Below are 19,106 nucleotides of genomic sequence, written 5' to 3' on the forward strand. Positions count from 1 at the left end.
CCCAGTCCCACAGTGGGACCTAAACCTGCTGTTGGTCTGTCTCACGGGGCCCCTATTTGAGCCACTAGCCATGTGCTCCTGGTCAAACCTCTCATGGAAGACGGCTTTCATGGTTGCGATCACGTCGGCTAGGCAGGTCTTGGAACTCAGGGCCCTGACCTCTGAGCCCCTATATATGGTGTTTCATAAAGATAAGGTCCAGCTCTACTCACACCCTTCATTCCTCTCGAAGGTGGTCTCCACCTATCACATGGGTCAGGACTTTTTTCTGCTGATCCTCTGCCCCAAGCGCCATGTGTCCAGTGAGGAGCACCGCCTCCACACACTGGATATGCAACAGGCTCTGGCTTTTTATCTGGAGCGGACTAAGTCATTCAGAAAGTCCTCGCAACTGTTCATTGCCTCGGCTGAGCGCATGAAAGGTCATCCAATCTCCACTCAGTGGCTCTCCAACTGGATCACCTTATGCATCTGTACCTGTCATGATGTGGCGGGAATCCCTCCACCACCGATTGTGAGGGCACACTCAACTTGAGCGCTGGCCTTGTCAGCTGCTTTTTTGGCCCACATCCCCATTCAGGACATTTGTAGGGCTGCCACATGGTCTTCAGTTCACATGTTCGCCTTGCATTATGTGATTGTCTCTCAGACCAGGGAGGATGCTAGGTTCAGCAGGGCCATTCTCCATCCTGAGAGCTTGTGAACTCCTACCCACCGCCAACACATACTGCTTGGAATCACCTATTGTGGACTACACATGAGCAATCACTCGAAGAAGAAAAGACAGTTACCTTTTCTGTAACTGGAGTTCTTCAAGATGTGTTGCTCATGTCCATTCCACATCCTGCCCTCCTTCCCCTCTGTTGGAGTTGTCTGGCAAGAAGGAAATGAGGGTGGGGGAGCGCACAGCACGTCTTATACCGTGCCATGAAGGCACCACTCCAGCGGTCGCTAGGGCGCTCCCCTATGGGTACTGCTAGGGAAAAAGCTTCTGGCACCAGTGTACGTGGTGAGCACGCACATCTATTGTGGAATAGACATGAGCAACTCATCTTGAACAACACCAGTTACGGAAAAGGTAACTATCTTTTCTCTAATCCCCCTGAACCAAGACAACATACACTATCGAAACAGACAACAATTTACCACTAAGTTAAAACTACAATACCACCTATTGGTGGAGGTGCTGCCTGCACCGGTCAAACAATAGTTATTGTCCAATAAGTGGCAGAATTGTCTCATCTGTCAAGTCATCTCCCTTGGCCTCCCTCCTACACATCTCTATTTGTGTGTTTTATTAATGTGGGGTGAATTTTGGCTGATATCTTTTATTTACATTTGGTTTTAATACAAAGGGGTGGGAGGAAACAGCAGCTGCTGGAATCAGTGGAGACTGACCCCAGTCATGTGACAAGGGACAGGAAATAAAAAAACAGGCTCTCTGATGGGTCACATCTTTGTTACAGTTGGGGTGGGCCAGAGCTGCAGTGAAATAGCAGCTGCTAGACCCAGTCCTGCTGCTGCTGCTGTGTTAGCCTTGTTGGTTGTGACGGAGTTAATGGGGGCTCATCCCATAGACATTCCTGGCAGATGGAGATAGAATGTGCCTGCACCACAGTGAAGTGGCAGCTCCTGAACCAATCATGCCTGGTCTCTTCTAAGGACTTATTTATCTAAGATCCTTAGGTTTTCCTCCATTGTTTCATTCTGGGACCACAGTTTACACCTGCTTTCTTCTCAGTTACATGCACTCACTATAGTAGCCTCGTTCACAGGTAGGGCTAGATGAGGTCACCCTCCTAAATCCTTCAGTGGGCCTGATTCTCTTCTGCATTGCATGTTGGGTCGTCACACTAGTACAAATGAGCATGGAGAATCTGTCTCACTGACTACTGTAGATATGGGCTCAATCTTCAAATTTGTTTTCATTTTGAAATATGTCATTAATCTACATTATCAGCAGTGTTTATATAATAGGCAACTCGATCAATTATTTTGTTAAAAGTAAATTATTGCCTTTTCAGTTACAAGTCTTGCATGCGCATAATGGAAGTTAATGATATTAAATAAGAAAGCCCTGGGTTGATGTGAATGATCTCGCTTACATTGCTACATTTCTTGCTTGTAATGACTATACAAAGAGATCTTAAACACTGTTGTACAATCCCTGATTAAGGTTATGTACCCTGATGTTAGATTTTAATTCTAGCTTTAATAACTTGAACATTTACTACTCCTATGTTTTTAAAACAGGTAGTCAATTATAATCCTTGTTCTAGGATGTTACACTCACCCATCACTTTTTTGGCACAATCCCTATAAGGGAAGAAAATAAAACCAAAAAGAACACGCCTACAGCCACTGAAGGCTGCCTGTGGTACTGGCACTACATTTGGCTAATGGTCAAAACATCAGCAACAGAGAATGCATTGAATACTGTGTTGCATTAATCAGAGAACATCCAGGGAGCTGTATAAAATGCACATCTGAGCCAAATTGAAATGAAAATGGAAAGATTTAAATGAAAAAACCTTAGTGTATGTCTCTGTTGACTATTGCACATTGCCCCTCATTTACTGTTGCCTTGGACCTTGGCCCCATCTGTCACATAAGTAAAGATAACACTGAAGGGAATGTACTGCATGTACTGTTTTAGGTGTTTGCAATAGCATCAGTGATTACAGAGGAGATTATGTAATCTTTAGGTAAATTCTTGGTATGCAGGAGAAAAAGAAATGGCTTTTAAATCATTTTTATTTTGAACTGGAAATTTATTTGTAATACCCACATTTTTTGCTAATGTTTTGGTATCTTAAACAGTATTAAAATTATTACTAAATATTGCAATTGCAATTGGCTTTTCTGTAGCATGCAATTGCTCTCTTAATGACAGACCATCTGCAGAATTTGCAATCTGTTCCATATCCAAACTGACTTGATACCCATGAAACAAAACTGTAACACTCCCTCCCCACCAAAAAAGGCAATTGATCAATATTGGAACTAAATTAACCAAATGTCTAGAATTTGATGTAATAGTATCATCCTGCAAAATCTGTAATCAAATTTGTTCTCTCTCTTTTTTAGATTAATAGTAATAACTTCAGTAGTTCCTTCTTTCTTTTACTAGGAAGGGGTATTAGTAGGTTTATATTGGCTCACTAAATAGCCATGAGGGGCTCCATTACATTTATGTTGCTCAACCTGTAATTTTAGTCTCATCCATCTCTGTGAGGCATCACATGAGGTTTTGGTGGAGTCTATCAGTTTGAATGAAGATCTTCTTGCTTTCTGGAGAACTGGTAACAGGAGTTCTCCCCATATACTTGATACATGTGAGCACGAGTAACACTAAACAAATGAACCAGAGCAGCCAGGATACATCTTCATTCCTCTAGGTTGCCAGGAAGTGATCCAGCTGGGAGAAGGAAGAAAACCCCACACCCACTAAAAAGTAACAGCACTTGCGAAAATCCCTGGTTTTATCTCCCATAAGTTCTGAATTTTCTGATTTGCTCAGCATTTTATCAAGGGCTGTCGCTACCACTTGGTAAACAGAGCTACAGGTGATGTGGAGCATCAAACAAAAGGAAAGGTGGGTTCTTATATGTGCCCATTTTCATAGACAATGTTATGTTCTAAATGAGTTGGATTATGGGCTGCTGCTATGTGGGGCATATTGTTGAATGCGCTGATTTTATTTTATCAAGGCCTTTGTTTTAATGCTGTGATGTGGAAGTATTAAAAGGGTTAGGGCAGTAATTAGCCCCTCAGTGTCTAAATATATAGTAAAAGTGATATTGGGGGGAGGGGATAGCTCAGTGGTTTGAATATTGGCCTACTAAGCCCAGCATTGTGAGTTCAGTCCTTGAGGGGGCCATTTAGGGACCTGGGGTAAAAATTTGTCTGGGGATTGGTCCTGCTTTGAGCAGGGGGTTAGACTAGATGACCTCCTGAGGTCCCTTCCAACCCTGACATTCTATGATTTACATCTGTGATCATCTCAGTAGCATACAGCAACCTTATGATTTTAGGAATATCTCTTTATTATCTGTTAGGAACATTACATTTGTCCATTATACTTCTGTAGAGAATGGAATGGTTTGTTTCTTTATCAGTCTTCTGTGGGCTTTCTATCAGTTTGGATGTTTAACAGAAAACTGTTGAATGCATCCGTGTCTATGAATTCTAACCTGGGAATTACTGATAGAAAGGAGATGCAAATATATTAATTCTCATCTGTGAAAAGCTAAATTATTCTACAAAATTATTACAATTTTTACTGGTCCTTGAATGTGATCATAGTATTCCAGAGATATGCTGCAAGGCTTTTTAAATTTGTGTGATTTCTAAAAATTAAACCCAGTGCATATTCTACAATTTCATTCTCTTTGACAAATCTGTCTTCAGAACTACCCATGTATATCCAGAAATAGGAATAACTTAAACACTGTAATAGGGGCTATTATTCTGCCACTGTCCAGATCTCTGATATATGCCTTCCATGTGTACGATGGCAAATCCCTGAAAAGAGACATGGTCTGACACAAAGTGAGTGGTCTAAACCCTGAAAATCGTCATATGCGATGATCTGAAACATGTTGATCTCAAGACCATTTTGTAAACCAAAATGATGCCAGTTTTACAGTAGCTGGAAAATTTTATGTGTAAAGCTGATTAGCTAGGATACCAACAGGTAGCTAGCTGTCTGCTACATGAATTTTTACATGGCTTTCAGCTAAATTAGAAATCTAACTGCAAAATCTATCATGTAGGGATGTCACCTGGATTTGTGATACTCCTTTGAGTTCAGAAACCAATGACTGGATAACATGTGGTAATTCACAAACTCTGAATTATTACACCATAATTCAAACTATGTCAAGTCTGGTTGCTCAGTTTTAATATTTAATAATGATCTATTAATAAATACTCCACAGATACCTTAATACAAGTTACTAATGTAAATTACAAATATTCCTTACTTTGTTCTACTGGTTCAGAACACAATGTGTGTGAAAATATTTAGAATGGAACTTGCTTATGCAAAAAAATAGTGCAATACATATTAATCAGCTGTATTTTATTGCTGGGCTGCGTGACTAATATTTATTTATTTATATAGTGGTAGCCCCCAGTCGTGAAAGAGAGCTCTATTGTGCTCAGCACTGTAGAAATACAGAACAAAAAGATGGTCCCTGCACCAAAGAGCATTGCAATCTAAGAAACCAGATGGTGGTGGAGGAAGCACAAGGTAACAATAAAATGGTTATGATCAGTAGGGTAAGCAGTGGTCACAGCACACTCCCTGCATAAGCTTTATATATTTTTTGATTAAAGAAATTAAAAATATGAAGTTCCAAATGGAGGCAAGTATTATATATCTTGTATTTCCTGCTCATACATGCAGTCGCTAAAACTATTTCAGATCCATGCGGTTGCTTCTCATATAGGCCTGCTTCTAGCTAGAACCCCCAAGCCACTCTGAGAACAAACCCCAGCCTGGGAGTGTGCAACCACCATCACCTCTACACCAGCCCAAGAAATTGCTCCATACCTTACCTAGCCGAAACTTGCAGCTGTATCCTTTCCTAACCTGATCCACATCCAGTTCTACCACATGCCCATTCCTTAGCCTAAACTGCGTCTATGAACTGACACTAGCTTCAGTCTGAGCATGAGACTGTGAATTTACCCTATGCTAGCCTGAGCTTGAGCCCATAGACTGAACACAGTATTCACCGAAGCCAAGGCCCAAGGGTTGGGCTTAATGTTAGGTCATAGGTTCAGGTTATAGATAGTATTGGTCCCAGTTTGTGGCCTGGGGTTAGGATTAGGTTTGGCACCGGCTAGTGGGGTTGGACTCAGGTAAATGTTGCGGCTGAGTTGTGAAATCAAACTAGGGTTAGTTTTGGTGCCAGTTCATTGAATCATGTTAGGATATGGACCATTTTGAGGGTTAGAGGTGAGGGTGGGTGTGACAGGTTGTCACCCTTGGGGTGCAGTTTGTGAGCCATGGGAACTGCTGCACCCCTTTAACCTCCCAGCTGGCCTGGCCTTTCCCACACTGCTCTGTTGGTGACTCACAGCCACTTCAGGTCCTGTGGTCACTCAACATGACACCAGGTGGTGCTACACACCCAAACTAAGTTACTTGAGTGCCTTACTCAAAGTCAGGCAGGAGACAACAGCCAATTTCCCAGCTCCTCCACCCTGGACCCTGGCTGGGTATAAACCCAAAATTGTGCCGTTTTGCACTGCACAGGGATCTGTACAACATAAACTCATAAAATTCACCCTCCCCTCGATGTGGGAAGGATATGCACAATACGCTTGTGTTAACCAAGTTGAGATTTTTCCCCCAGACACTTTACTCCAAGGCATACTGGTTTAGATAAAGCAAAACCAAGTTTGTTAACTACAAAAAGAGAGATTTTAAGTAATTATAAGTCATAGCAAACAGATCAAAGCAGATTATCTAGTAAATAAACAAAATCACAAACTAAGCCTAAAATACTAGAAAGATTGAATATGAATTAGCAGTTTCTCACCCTGACTGATGATACAAGCAGGCTTTCAGATTCTTAAGGCACAAGCTGGACTTGCTTTGCAGCCTGGGCTCCCTACTCCCATTTCAAGTCCTTTTCTTTTGGAGCTTTTCTAAGGTGTTGAGTTGTGGGGGAGTGAAGAACCACAGATGATGGTCACTTCCTGCCTTATATAGGTTTTCCTTATGGCGGGAACCCTTTGTTTCAAAAACAGTTCCCAGGCAATTTGTGGAAAAATACAGGTACCCAAAATAGAGATCAATGTCATGTGGTCTGGTCACATGTCCTTACATTACCTGCTGAGTCATAGCAGCCATTACTTGCAGTCTGGAGCATTCTCAGGAAGACTAACCAGGTGGGGGATAAGCTTCTCCTAAAGCCTACTGTTTTTCTGAATGGCCCGTTACCCTGAATAGACCCTTCACAACCAGTTGTCTAGGCTGGAAGCATTTTGCTTAGTGGCTGTCACCCAGATTTAACCACATTTGAAATACAGATACATAGTCAATATTTATAACTTCAGATACAAAAATGATACATGCATTCAAATAGGATAATCATATTCAGTAAATCATAACTTTTCCAATAACATCTTACATGACCCATCTTTCACAAAATGCATCATAATTATGCCATAATCATATCATAATAATATTACTATGATGAATATGGGGTGTAGTGTCACAGTGGGGTCAGGTCCCATTCTAGGTTTGGGCTAGAATCTGGATTGTTCTGGTTTGTGAGTCTAGGTGAAGGTTAGCATGGGGAAAATTTGTGGCCCTGGACTAGGATTATGGTTTGCACTGGTTTATGGGTTTAGGTTAATATCTTGACTGGCTTAATAGGGCTAAATTTGGGGCTAGCTCATGGGCCTGGGGATAGACAGCTGGCTGTTTGGCTCAGATGTGACACCAGCTGAGCTCAGGCTATGGTTTAAGTTAGTAGGCACAGGCAAGGATTAGGTATTAGTGCCAGTTTGTGGGATCAAGCTAAGGTTAGTGTTGGCACCCCTGGGTTGGCTCAGGCTATGGTTATGCTGCAACTGCCTTATACAGTGTAGTGCCCCGTACTACAAATGCTACACATGAGGTTGTAGGGAAAAAAAGTTATGATAGTGTATGGTATCATTATTTGAAAAATTGTATATGATAAGATAATTGAAGGCTGCTGTGACGCATGTTTGCCAGAAGGCAGACTGGCCTTACCTTTGGCATTTCCTGGCTTTTGGGTGCCGTACAACCCTAAATTTTTCTTCTTGAAGGCATGGTTTTTGGGATTTTTTTTTTTTGGGTGAAATCCAAGCTCACTCATAACAAACCACCTTGCCTCTCTGTCTGGAGCTCACTATAGAGCAAGCTATCAGAGGAAGTAGTATGGGTAAAGATTCTTTCAGCCCAGCTGCTGGAGAAGCAAAGAAGAGCTGCGGCATGCAGCCTGGCTCCACAGCTCTGGGGTGGAGAGGCTGAGAATCCAGCAGTTCGGCCTCCTCACCACCCCCCAGGTCTGCGGGGTGGCGAGGAGAGGGGCAGCCAGGGAGCTGTCATTTTAATTTATTCAACAGAAAAATCAAAATATTTTGCTAAACTGAAGATTCTGGTTTTATGAAAGGGACATTTTTACCAGAAAGTCATTCAGACAAAAAATTTTCAATCATCTCTACTTAGGTACTTTAGAAAACCTCACAAGGCACTTGTCTGCCTCTCTAGGCTACTACATACTTCTGAAAATCTGGGCCTACCACCTCTCAGGGTCCCAGAGCTTTGGCTTCAGCCCAAGCCTGAACATCTACACTGCAGTTAAACAGCCTTTTAGCTTGACCCCAGAAGCTTGAGTCAGCTGGCATGGGCTAGCTGTTGGTTTTTAATTGCAGTGTAGACAAAGACATACCCTAAAGTGGCATTGGTGAGAGAAGTGATTGCTGCTGAAAACTTTAACTGTGGAAACAGCCTACAGTGCCAAATATTATGCATTGGAGTAACAATCTGCTTGAGGTAATCAGTGTTTTTCACCAGATTTTCAAACCTCATACGTAGGATATACTGTGGCAGCCACTCTCAGAAGTTTATGTGAGCTGAAAGCCTATTTGGCACAGGGATATCTTAGTTTAATTAGGAGAATGTAATGAAATTTGTTGAGTATGTTTCCTAGTGTGACTTTCTGGCTGTTTAAGAGATCTCAAGACACATTTTGTTGTTGTCTTTTTGTTCAGCAATGGCAAGTGTTCCTCCTTACAAGAGGATCTTCTCCTTTAAAAAAAAATCTTTTTAATTGCTGTGTTTAGTTTTGATTGCCTTATGTGGAAAAAGAGGGAATGTAACTGAGATTATGCAGTTATAATACGTAATGTTATTGTAGCTTGATATCATCCATGTATGTATTTTACCATGATGATCATCTCTGCATTATGATTGTAACCAAATGTTGAAATTTTCCTAAAAAAACCATTCCTAACAAAAAAGATTTCTTTTAAGCATCACCATGGTAGACTCAAGCAGGGATTTCACCTTTTCCCCCCCCCCACCTTTTGCGATTCTGATTTATCCTACCTCAGAGTTAGTGTCTCAGATTATTTTTCAGAGAAGCGTATCCACAATTACTCATCCCCCCCCAACTGTGTTGTGAAGACTGAATCACAATTTAAAACAGAAAATAAACATCACCGACTGAATGTTAATAGACCAGATGCTAAGACCCTTCTTGACAAGATAAGCCCCTTTCATGCAAAGAGCAAATTGTGCCAAACCTAGATATTAGATCAGAAATGATAACTTCCTTTTAATAGGTAACTATGTAAGCATTTTGATTTTCACTTACCATCATTTGCTGCCTCCAAAGCAAAATGAGAAATTACAGAAAATTGCTATGACTTTGACATGTAAGCTATGGTTTGCTGCACCTTGAGCTTAAAATAAATCTACATTTAAAAGATGAATCGTATTTAGAGCTACTTAAAAACCCATCCTAAATTGACTGCCTTATCTGTCTTAGCCAGAAGTACATTTAACATTCCTTCACATACAAATGGAGGTGCCTCTCTTTGCTACAGCTATGCTGATGTCAGAATGCTTCAGTGTTCATAGTAATTGTCACAATGCCGTCCATGGACTGAAATGCATTTCCTGTACAATGAGACCGTCAATATTATTCATAATGAGCTACATTTAAATGAGTAGGAATAGTTCTTCATTTCATGTAATAGTTCTGATTTATAAGAAGCTTCTTTTTAATTCCCCCAAATTAATCACCCCCAATAAAAAAGTTTCAGCCTTATTCTGTGTAGAGGAAATAATTTGGTACAATGTGCTATTATACTTACATTTCCTTAAAAACATTTCTTTTTGATCAGGTATTCCACATTTTCTTCTTGGTTTTAGAGGAAAACCCTAGGCATTTAATTAAAATAGATTCTGTCTTTTTCCTTAGAGCCTAAAATTTATTTTCTGTTTTAGATCATTTAATCTGGGACCCAGCTTCAAACGTCAGAGCTTTTTACTGATAAGCTGGGAGTCCGTGGATCAACACACATGGAAAAATGTCTGCACCACTGAATCTGAGCAACTACAAGCATTATTATGCAAAAATAAAAAACCTGACTCATGGAGGTATGTTTGAAAATAAATTTAAAAATTGGGTAGGATATCTTATACCAGAGGTTCTCTTATTTTTTCATACTATGGGTAACATCTTAACAGATTTTCTTGGGGACACTTTCCCTCCAATTTGCAGTTGCATAGACCACCTCAATTCCTGTTAATGTACATAACATCCCCGTGGCAACTAAAGCAATTGCTTGCATGGAAATTAATATTAGGAAGGATTTTAATGTATTTTTATCTTCTGATAATGTAATTTAGCAGATGGAAATAAGAAAGAGAATTCATGTAAATTGACCAGCCAGCTCTCCACAGACCACTAGCAATTACTCCATGGACAGTTGAGAACCGAAGTCTTAGATAGACAGAAAGCTGTCTTCTATATTGGAATACTTGCTTATTTATAGCCCAGTTCTGCCACCCTTACTCAGGGTAACAGTATCTTGCTCCTGGTTGTCCCTTCGGGTGATCCTAATCCCTGCTCTGGCTTCTTTACATCACATAAAAGGGCCAGAGTGGCATAAAGGGTCCCTAAAAGCCCCATATCTGTCTGGGAAAGAATTCCCCTGGTACCTGCACTACAGAGCTGGAGGCAGGAGGATTGTGTCAGGACCATGGCTGCAGCGCACACTGCCACGGAGACTCTGGGCAGGGCTGTGGCCCATAGGGCAGCGGCCCATAGGGCAGCTCAGGGAGACTGCCATAACTTAAGCAGGTAGCCTGGGCTGTCAGAATTATGTTGGGGGCCTCTCCAGCTCCTGGAACAGCCCAGAATCAGGAGGGCACCAAGGTATCTTAAAAGTCACCTCAGCTACCACATTGCTCAGGGTTGCAAGGTCTGTGCTATGCCTATACTTTGAGCTGTGTGTTATTCCCAGCTTGAGAAGCTGTACCAGCACTAGCTCTGATCGAGTTAGCATGCTGAAAATAGCGTGTAGTCATGGTGGGGTGAACGGCGGGAGGGGCTAACTGCCAGAGCACATGCATAGTGTCTTGGACAGCATCTTAATGATTCTTGTGTCTCTTTTGGGCCACACTGCTGCCTCCAAAGTCTGTATTCTCTCCTCATGTCTGCCCCTCTCTACAGACAGGAGCAGTGGAAGCTCCCAAAAAATGGTATGTACTCAGGAAGGCTAGCCCCTTCCACCACTTGCGCTGTTGTAGCTACACTTTGATCCAGCTAGTGCTCTAAAAATAGAGCTAGCACAGGCTGGGGAGGGAGTATGGGTGCCTGAACAGTGACCCCACCTTCTACCCCGAAGCCCCACCCTCATGCTGCCCCTTCTCTCCAAGCCCCTGCCCTTGTACCGCCCCTTCCCCAAGGCCCTGCCCCTGTGACGCCTCTTCCCCCTAGTACCCTGCCACCACTTGCTCCTCTCTGCCCCATTCACACACACCCCCATTGCCCTCCCACTTTTAAAATGGCTCTCTCTCTTCCAGCCCCTAGTCTCCAGGTTTTGCGTGGGCTTCTTCTCTCCTTCCTTTTTCATTCCCTCCCTTTCCCCAGCGTAGGTGCATCCAGGCAATGATAAGCTCAGTGGCTGAGCTGCAGGGGGAAGCATTGGTTTCCTCTGAGGCTCCACTGACAGATCTTCTTCCGCTGCAGCACTTAAGGCAAACTAAGGCCTCCGCCCCCTCACCTCAGCAGCATCAGGAAGCCGACAGCCTGCTTTTTAGTTAAACGCCACTATGTGGACAGAGGGGAAGGCAGAAAGAGAAAGGTGGAGGGTGCCCAATGGGAAGAGGAAGTGGAGAAAGGAGAACTGTTACAGGAGAAAGGATAAAAGTTATAGTTTTCATCTGCCCCCTTTTCCCATCATCCCAGATATTCTGTAGGCAGCTGTTTTCAGTCTTGTGGCCACATGATTTTGTTTTCGGCAAATGAGTTGAAAATAGGTTCTGGGCCACAAACTGCTGCTGGCCATGCAGCCAGACTCCATATGGCCCAGGTGGTTAAAAGTGATAACGGATTAATAGAGTCTAAATAGTCAAGAAAGAGGGTTGGTTAATGACTTTTGCTCATGGCCTTCTGCTAGAGACTATTCTGCCTAGGGAAAGTTACTGCTGTGTAAAACCTCCCACAACTGGACTTTCAAAAGCCTTTTTCACATTAAATGTAATATTAAAGATTCTGATTGTAATAGGACACAGCAGGGCATACATAGGTAGGCTATTGGTGCACCTCTTCGAGGGCTGTGCAGTGCGCACCTGTCACTGAGTAATACACACCCTGTCGTGGCTTATTGCTCTACTCCAAGCTTTTCCTATTAAAGACCATTCATTGGCATGCTCAATGAATCTTTGATTTACATTTCTTCTCACACCTCCAGTGTTTACCTCATTTGTTTCCATGGACGCTGGAACAATTTGTATAGTGGGGCTGCTGAGAGCCATTGAACCAAACTGTGAACCCTGTATATGGTAGAAACCACTTCAAGCCTGGGGGTGCAGCAGTCCACCCCCAGCACCCCTAGTTCCAGCACCTAGGTTTGTTTCTGTGGAATTTCCTCCCCTTCTATTTACACAAGTTAGAGCATATGAGTTCCCAGGAGATAAGAGGATGTCTCATGTCACATGTTTCCTTGTGTTAATCTTTTACGAGCACACATTGTGATGCTTTCTTTGACTTTTTATTAGCTCCGAACTGCTTTTTCCCTTACCTCTACCTTAGTATACAGCTTGCCTCTCGTAGGTGAGCGGGAGTTAAAGATGGATAGTTGCCTGCAGCATTAGCCTATTGTGTTGTGTTAAAGCACTGAGTGGTTTTCCAGTCCTCTCTCTACAGTGTTTGCTCAGCCCTAGTGGAGCTAGCTATCTGCAGCTCCCAGTTATCAGGCCTGTTCACTTACTCTTGAACTCCAGATGTGGGAGGTTCGTAATTCTCACTAAGGGGATTAAGCCTAATGGAGCTGAATTTGCAGATACTAGGGAAACCTCCCTGTGGATTTATGCTGCTGTGAAGATCTGCCAAAAAGAGGGCTGTATCTTAGGTAATTCTAGTTACTGGATTTAGCATAAGTATTTGCTTTAAAAGTGGCTCTTTACCACAGTACCCAGCTCTGTTCCCTTACCACATTACCGCTTTTTGCGCCTCATACCCTCCCTACAGCATTCAGCTCTTCACCTTACACTATGCCAACACCATACAGGAAGCCACCTCTAAGCCCCTTTTAAAAAAAACTTACCTTACACATTTGACACTTCAATACTTCCAAATGCCAAAGGCCTTCTCTGCATCATCAGACTAGTTCTGCTGCTGGGAAGCATCATTAAAACGGAAGCTTTATTGAAAGAGACAATAGCAATGTCACCGAAACAGAGACAAATACAATATTTCTAAACAGTTGACAACTCTCAGATAAATTATTTTCTAAGGGCAGAATCTCTCTTCCAGTTGTCCCATATAACTCAATGGGCAGCTTCTCAGTTGTGCCTCTTAGGATATATCTACACTTCAAGCAGTGTGTGTGTGTGTGTGAATCCAAGCCCAAGGAGACATGCCTGTGCTAGCTCTATTTTTAGAGCACTAGCCACAACAGTGCAAGTGGTGGAAGGGGCTAGCCTCCCTGAGTACATACCACTTTTTTGGGAGCTTCCACTGCTCCTGTCTGGAGAGAACAATGGCAGAACTCAAACTCATCCACAGCCTCAGAAACAACCTTGACATTATAAATCAAAGAGGCTGATAAAGGAGGTGCTGTTGTCATCATGAACAGGTCTGACTACCAGAAGGAGGCTGCCAGACAACTCTCCAATACAGAATTCTACAGGCCACTTTCTTCAGATCCCACTGAGGAATATACTAAGAAACTGCACCATCTACTCAGGACATTCCCTACACTAACACAAGAACAAATCAACACACCCTTACAGCCCCTACCGGGGTTATTCTCTCTACTACCCAAGATCCACAAGCCTGGAAATCCTGGACGTCCCATCATCTCTGGAATTGGCACTCTCACTGAAGGTCTGTCTGGATATGTGGACTCTCTACTCAGACCCTATGCCACCAGCACTCCCAGCTATCTCCGTGACACCACTGATTTCCTGAGAAAACTACAATGCATTGGTGACCTTCCAGAAAACACCATCCTAGCCACCATGGATGTAGAGGCTCTCTACACAAACATCCCACACACAGATGGAATACAAGCTGTCAGGAACAGTATCCCTGATGATGACACAGCACAACTTGTTGCTGAGCATTGTGACTTTATCCTCACACACAATTATTTCAAGTTTGGTGACAATATATACCTCCAGACCAGTGACACCACCATGGGCACCCACATGGCCTCACAACATGCCAACATTTTTACGGCTGACCTGGAACAACGCTTCCTCAGCTCTCATCCACTCACGCCCTTTTTCTTCCTATGCTAGATTGACAACATCTTCGTCATCTGGACCCATGGGAAGTAGACTCTGGAAGAATTCCACCACGATTTCAACAGCTTCCACCCCACCATCAACCTCAGCCTGGACCAATCTACATGGGAGGTCCACTTCCTAGACACCACAGTACAAATAAGTGATGGTCACGTTAACACCACCCTATACCGAAAACCCACTGATTGCTGTGCCTACCTTCATGCCTCCAGCTTCCATCCCGGGCACACCACACGAGCCATTGTCTACAGCCATGCACTGAGGTACAACCGCATCTGCTCCAACCCCTCAGACAGAGACCAACACCTACAAAATCTTCACCGAGCATTCTCAAAACTACAATACCCGCACAAGGAAATAAAGAAACAGATCAACAGAGCCAGACGTGTACCCAGAAGCCTCCTACTGCAAGACAAACCCAAGAAAGAAACCAACACGACTCCACTGGCGATCACATACAGTCCCCAGCTAAAACCCCTCCAACGCATCATCAGGGATCTACAACCCATCCTGGACAACGATACCTCGCTTTTACAGGCCTTGGGAGGCTGGCCAGTCCTCACCCACGGACGACCTGCCAACCTTAAGCATAGTCTCACCAGCAACCAAACACTGCACCATAACAACTCTTACTCAGGAACCAATCCATGCAACAAACCTCAATGCCAACTCTGCCCACATATCTAAATCAGTGACCCCATCACAGGACCTAACAAGATCAGCTACAACATCACCGGTTCATTCACCTGCACATCCACCAATGTTATATACGCCATCATGTGCCAGCAATGCCCCTCTGCTATGTACATCGGCCAAACTGGACAGTCCCTACGTAAAAGGATGTATGGACACAAGTCAGATATTAGGAATGGCAACATACAAAAACCTGTAGGAGAACACTTCTACCTCCCTGGCCACAGAATAGCAGATGTAAAGGTAGCCATCTTACTGTAAAAAGACTTCAGGACCAGACTTCAAAGAGAAACTGCTGAGCTTCAGTTCATTTGCAAATTTGACACCATCAGATCAGGATTAAACAAAGACTGAATGGCTAGCCAACTACAAAACCAGTTTCTCCTCCCTTGGTGTTCACACCTCAACTGCCAGAAGAGGGCCTCACCCTCCTTGACTGAACTAACCTCGTTATCTCCAGACTGATTCTTGCCTACATATTTATACCTGCCTCTGGAAATTTCCATTACATGCGTCTGACGAAGTAGGTATTCACCCACAAAAGGTGAAGCTCCAATACATCTGTTAGTCTTTAAGGTGCCACAGGATTCTTTAAAAGAGAACAAAACAGTAAGGATACACACAGACTTGAACCAGGACCAGAAGTTTTTCTGTGGTAACTATATGTAAGGTCAGAAATACTTAAATTTTGTACCTCAGGTCATCAGTGAATTATGGTCAAATCCAGTTTGTTTATTCACTTTTTCTCTGTCCCTTATAAAAATAATCTGAGACAAGATAGGGGAGGTAATATCTTTTATTAGCCTACATCTACCATGTCTCTCTCGTATCCTGGGACCAACAAAGCTACAACACTGCAAACAAAAATAATCTGATCAGACATTCTTTGTCTACTATTCAGTAAAAGCCTCAAAGGGAAATATGCTGAAAGTGTATTGACTTATTAAGTCACCTGATTTGCGGCTACAGCTGTTTTCTTTATCTGAGCAAAGCTACAAATAGTAGATCATATATGAGCAAAGATTTTTTGCATTCTGTTTGCTTTTTGGGCCATTCTTGGTGAGCCTTTTACACTACTGTGCTCATCATGGCACAAACAGTTCTGGGGCACTCAGCCAAAGCAGCTCAATGACTGCTGCTGTAAGAGGCATAATCACACTTCAAGCTCAGAAGTGCTATTACAAGGCACTAAAGGAACTATTAAGTGTTGTGCAAACTACAGTGAGGTGCTTGGTTTCTACTAATCAGTTTAAGCCAAGCAGCCTGCGACATGCCTATTTCAGTAGTGTAAATTGAGTATCTATGTTTTTAGATACAGATCTAGAGATCTACCTCTGAGGAGGCATGGAAACTCTAGGAGCTGAATTCTAAGTGCTGATACATGCGTACAACTCCTATTGAAGTCATGTATCTAGAGTTCCTATATAACCTGGGGCTTCTGGCATGGAAATGGATGTGCAGATTTTCACCAACATCTGGAGACTGGTGAAATCCCCCATCTGTGGAGAGAAGCCAGGGTCGTTGCACTCCTAAAGCCTGGAAAATCTGCAGATGACCCTTCTAGTAAAAGGCCAAGCTCTCTCTTAAGCACCACCTACAAGGTGATGGAGTATATGATGCTGAACTGAATTGGGCCCTCTGTGGACACCAGCTCACCCAACGATCAAGCTGGTGTCCAGCCACACAGAAGTTGCTGTGACAAGGTCCTAGCCCTCACTACAAACACTGAGGTTGGATTCCAATGAAAACTCAAGTCTGGTACTGCTTTCATCGACCAGTCAGAGGCATATGACACAATCTGGAAGGACAGACTGCTACCAAAACTGGCCAAAGTATTCCCCTGTGCACAGAGTCTCTGGCTGCTGAACACATGCAAAGTGGCCAAAATATATGCATATGCCTTGGAGGTCAAACCAGCTAGTGCACACTTTAAGTAATGGGCTACTACAAGGCTCCGTACTCACTTTGACACGCTTCAATGTCTACATGAGTGATATGCCTGAAATGATAGTACAGAAGTTTGTTTATGCTCCTGATCTGGCACTCGCAACTCAGGCCTGTATTCAGTTAAAGAACTTAATGTGACCCATACATCTGACCTTCAGATCATGGAGGCATGGTTCCAAAAGTGGTGGCTGAGACCAAATACAAGCAAATCAGTGTTCTCTGCTTTCCACCTTGACATCAGAACTGCACAAAACACTCTAACTGTTGAGTTTTGTGGTGAAACTGTGTTATGACCCAAAGCCAACACATTGCACTGTCAGTCTTGACCACACCCTCATCTTTCATGACTACCTCAGGTAAGTAGCCTCCAAAGAGAAGATTCATGTCAACGTTATTCAAAAGTTAGCAAGAACAAGCTAGAGATCAACTAACCTGTAGTTACGAACATTGGCTGTGGCCCTTTGTACTCAATTGTGGAGTACTGTGCACTGGGGTGGGCAAGCTGCCATACCAACTGACTCAGACCATGAGAATCATCATGGGAACTTTAAAAATCAACACCTCTACTGTGGATTTCTGTATTAGCAAACAGTGAACCTCCAGCTATCTGTCGAGATATAGCTACAGCATGAGAACTTAAATACACCAAAGAACTTCCCATTTGGCAGACTGTGGACAACATACCTCAACAATGCCTGAAATTGCAAAAACCACTATGTCTCCTCATGTCTCTGGATCAGGCCAGTGACTGGCGAAGTGTTTGGACACCATCCCTCATTATAAACAAGCACATTATCACTGACCCACCAAACTGTCCTCATAGTTTTGACCTGCCACACAGACTTTGGACCACACTGAACTGCATCCAAATAAACCATGTAAGATGAGGCTACTTGATGCACAAGTGGAAAATCAAAGATTCCCCTTCATGCACTACGGTGAGAACATCCAAACCACTGAATATAGCATAACATAATGTCCCAAATATGGATTCAAAGGTGAAATGGTTGCTATCTAAAACATCACAGTGGGCCTTGAAATGGCTTATAGACCTACAGCTGTGTCTACAGAATGTTGCTCTGCAGATGCCATATGTGCATGAGAGACAGAGACTGAAGTCAAGGGGAGCTTTACATATGAATCTAATATAGTTTGGCTCAGAGTTCTGCAAATCCTAATCTGCTTATTTTACTTACCCAGTTCTAATATGCCTGATATTAACAACACACATCAAGTGCTAGTATACTGTGCCATTGATAGCAGGGCCGGCTCCAGGCACCAGCGCAGCAAGCTGGTGCTTGGGGTGGCCTGTGGAAGGGGGCGGCACGTCCGGGTCTTCAGCGGCAGGTCCCTCAGTCCCTCTCGGAGGGAAGGACCGATCGCCAAATTGCCACCAAAGAATGAAGCAGCACGTTAAAGCAGCCGTTGAACTGCCGCAGATTGCGCCTTTTTTTTTTCTCCTCTCTTTGCAGCTTGGGGTGGCAAAAAAGCTGGAGCCAGCCCTGATTTATACCATGAATCTATCAATCATTAGGAAATACACTGTAGGGAACACTACTGTACTGGATGGAGAAAGACTAGGTGACCTAATAGGACTTTTCTATATCAAATTTGTTGATTCTGAGGAACATTGGCAATATACAGTGACAGCACCCTGTTAAAACCTTTGAATCTCCTCGTCCATTTATTCCACTGAGATTAATACAAGACCAGTGTCTGGAATGGCACAAGAGCATCTTTTGATCTTTACAGGAACAAAAACCAAAAACTACTGAAGTAGTGAATGCAAATTATAACACCCACCTTACCCTTTAATGCATCCTTCCACTGTGCTTTAACCATCAGTCGTGGGTAGAGATGACAAACAGATAATTACTGGTTCTCTTAACTTGCCAGTTAAGAACCAGATTGAATAATACGGTCACTTCATTGTCAT

General features: G+C 43.1%; 1 protein-coding gene and 1 long non-coding RNA gene across 5 annotated transcripts in view; one reads left to right on the forward strand and one right to left on the reverse strand.

Moving 5' to 3' along the window:
* The window catches only part of LOC127044218 (uncharacterized), a 25,980-nt gene extending 15,993 nt beyond the window's left edge, over nt 1-9,987 (reverse strand). For 2 of the 3 annotated variants that reach the window (XR_007772425.1, XR_007772427.1), the window contains exon 1: nt 6,552-7,087. This is a non-coding gene — a long non-coding RNA (uncharacterized LOC127044218). Of the gene's footprint in view, nt 1-6,551; nt 7,088-9,864 lie in introns of those variants that run through there. The other variant, XR_007772426.1, reaches the window with a different exon arrangement.
* Nucleotides 9,366-18,624, forward strand: LOC127044172 (uncharacterized). Of its 2 annotated transcripts, XM_050938720.1 has the most exons (3): nt 9,366-9,717; nt 9,998-10,150; nt 13,858-18,624. In XM_050938720.1, the coding sequence occupies exons 1-3, from the start codon at nt 9,659-9,661 to the stop codon at nt 14,522-14,524; spliced, it is 879 nt and encodes a 292-aa protein (XP_050794677.1). In that variant the 5' UTR covers nt 9,366-9,658; the 3' UTR covers nt 14,525-18,624. The 2 variants fall into 2 exon arrangements, 1 of the variants encoding a protein (XP_050794677.1); XR_007772415.1 differs by lacking the exon at nt 13,858-18,624 and having other exon boundaries at nt 9,366-9,894; nt 9,998-10,145.
* Nucleotides 18,625-19,106: the final 482 nt, after the last annotated feature.

This window comes from Gopherus flavomarginatus, chromosome 2, assembly GCF_025201925.1.
Source record: "Gopherus flavomarginatus isolate rGopFla2 chromosome 2, rGopFla2.mat.asm, whole genome shotgun sequence".
NCBI classification, from domain to species: Eukaryota; Metazoa; Chordata; order Testudines; family Testudinidae; genus Gopherus; species Gopherus flavomarginatus.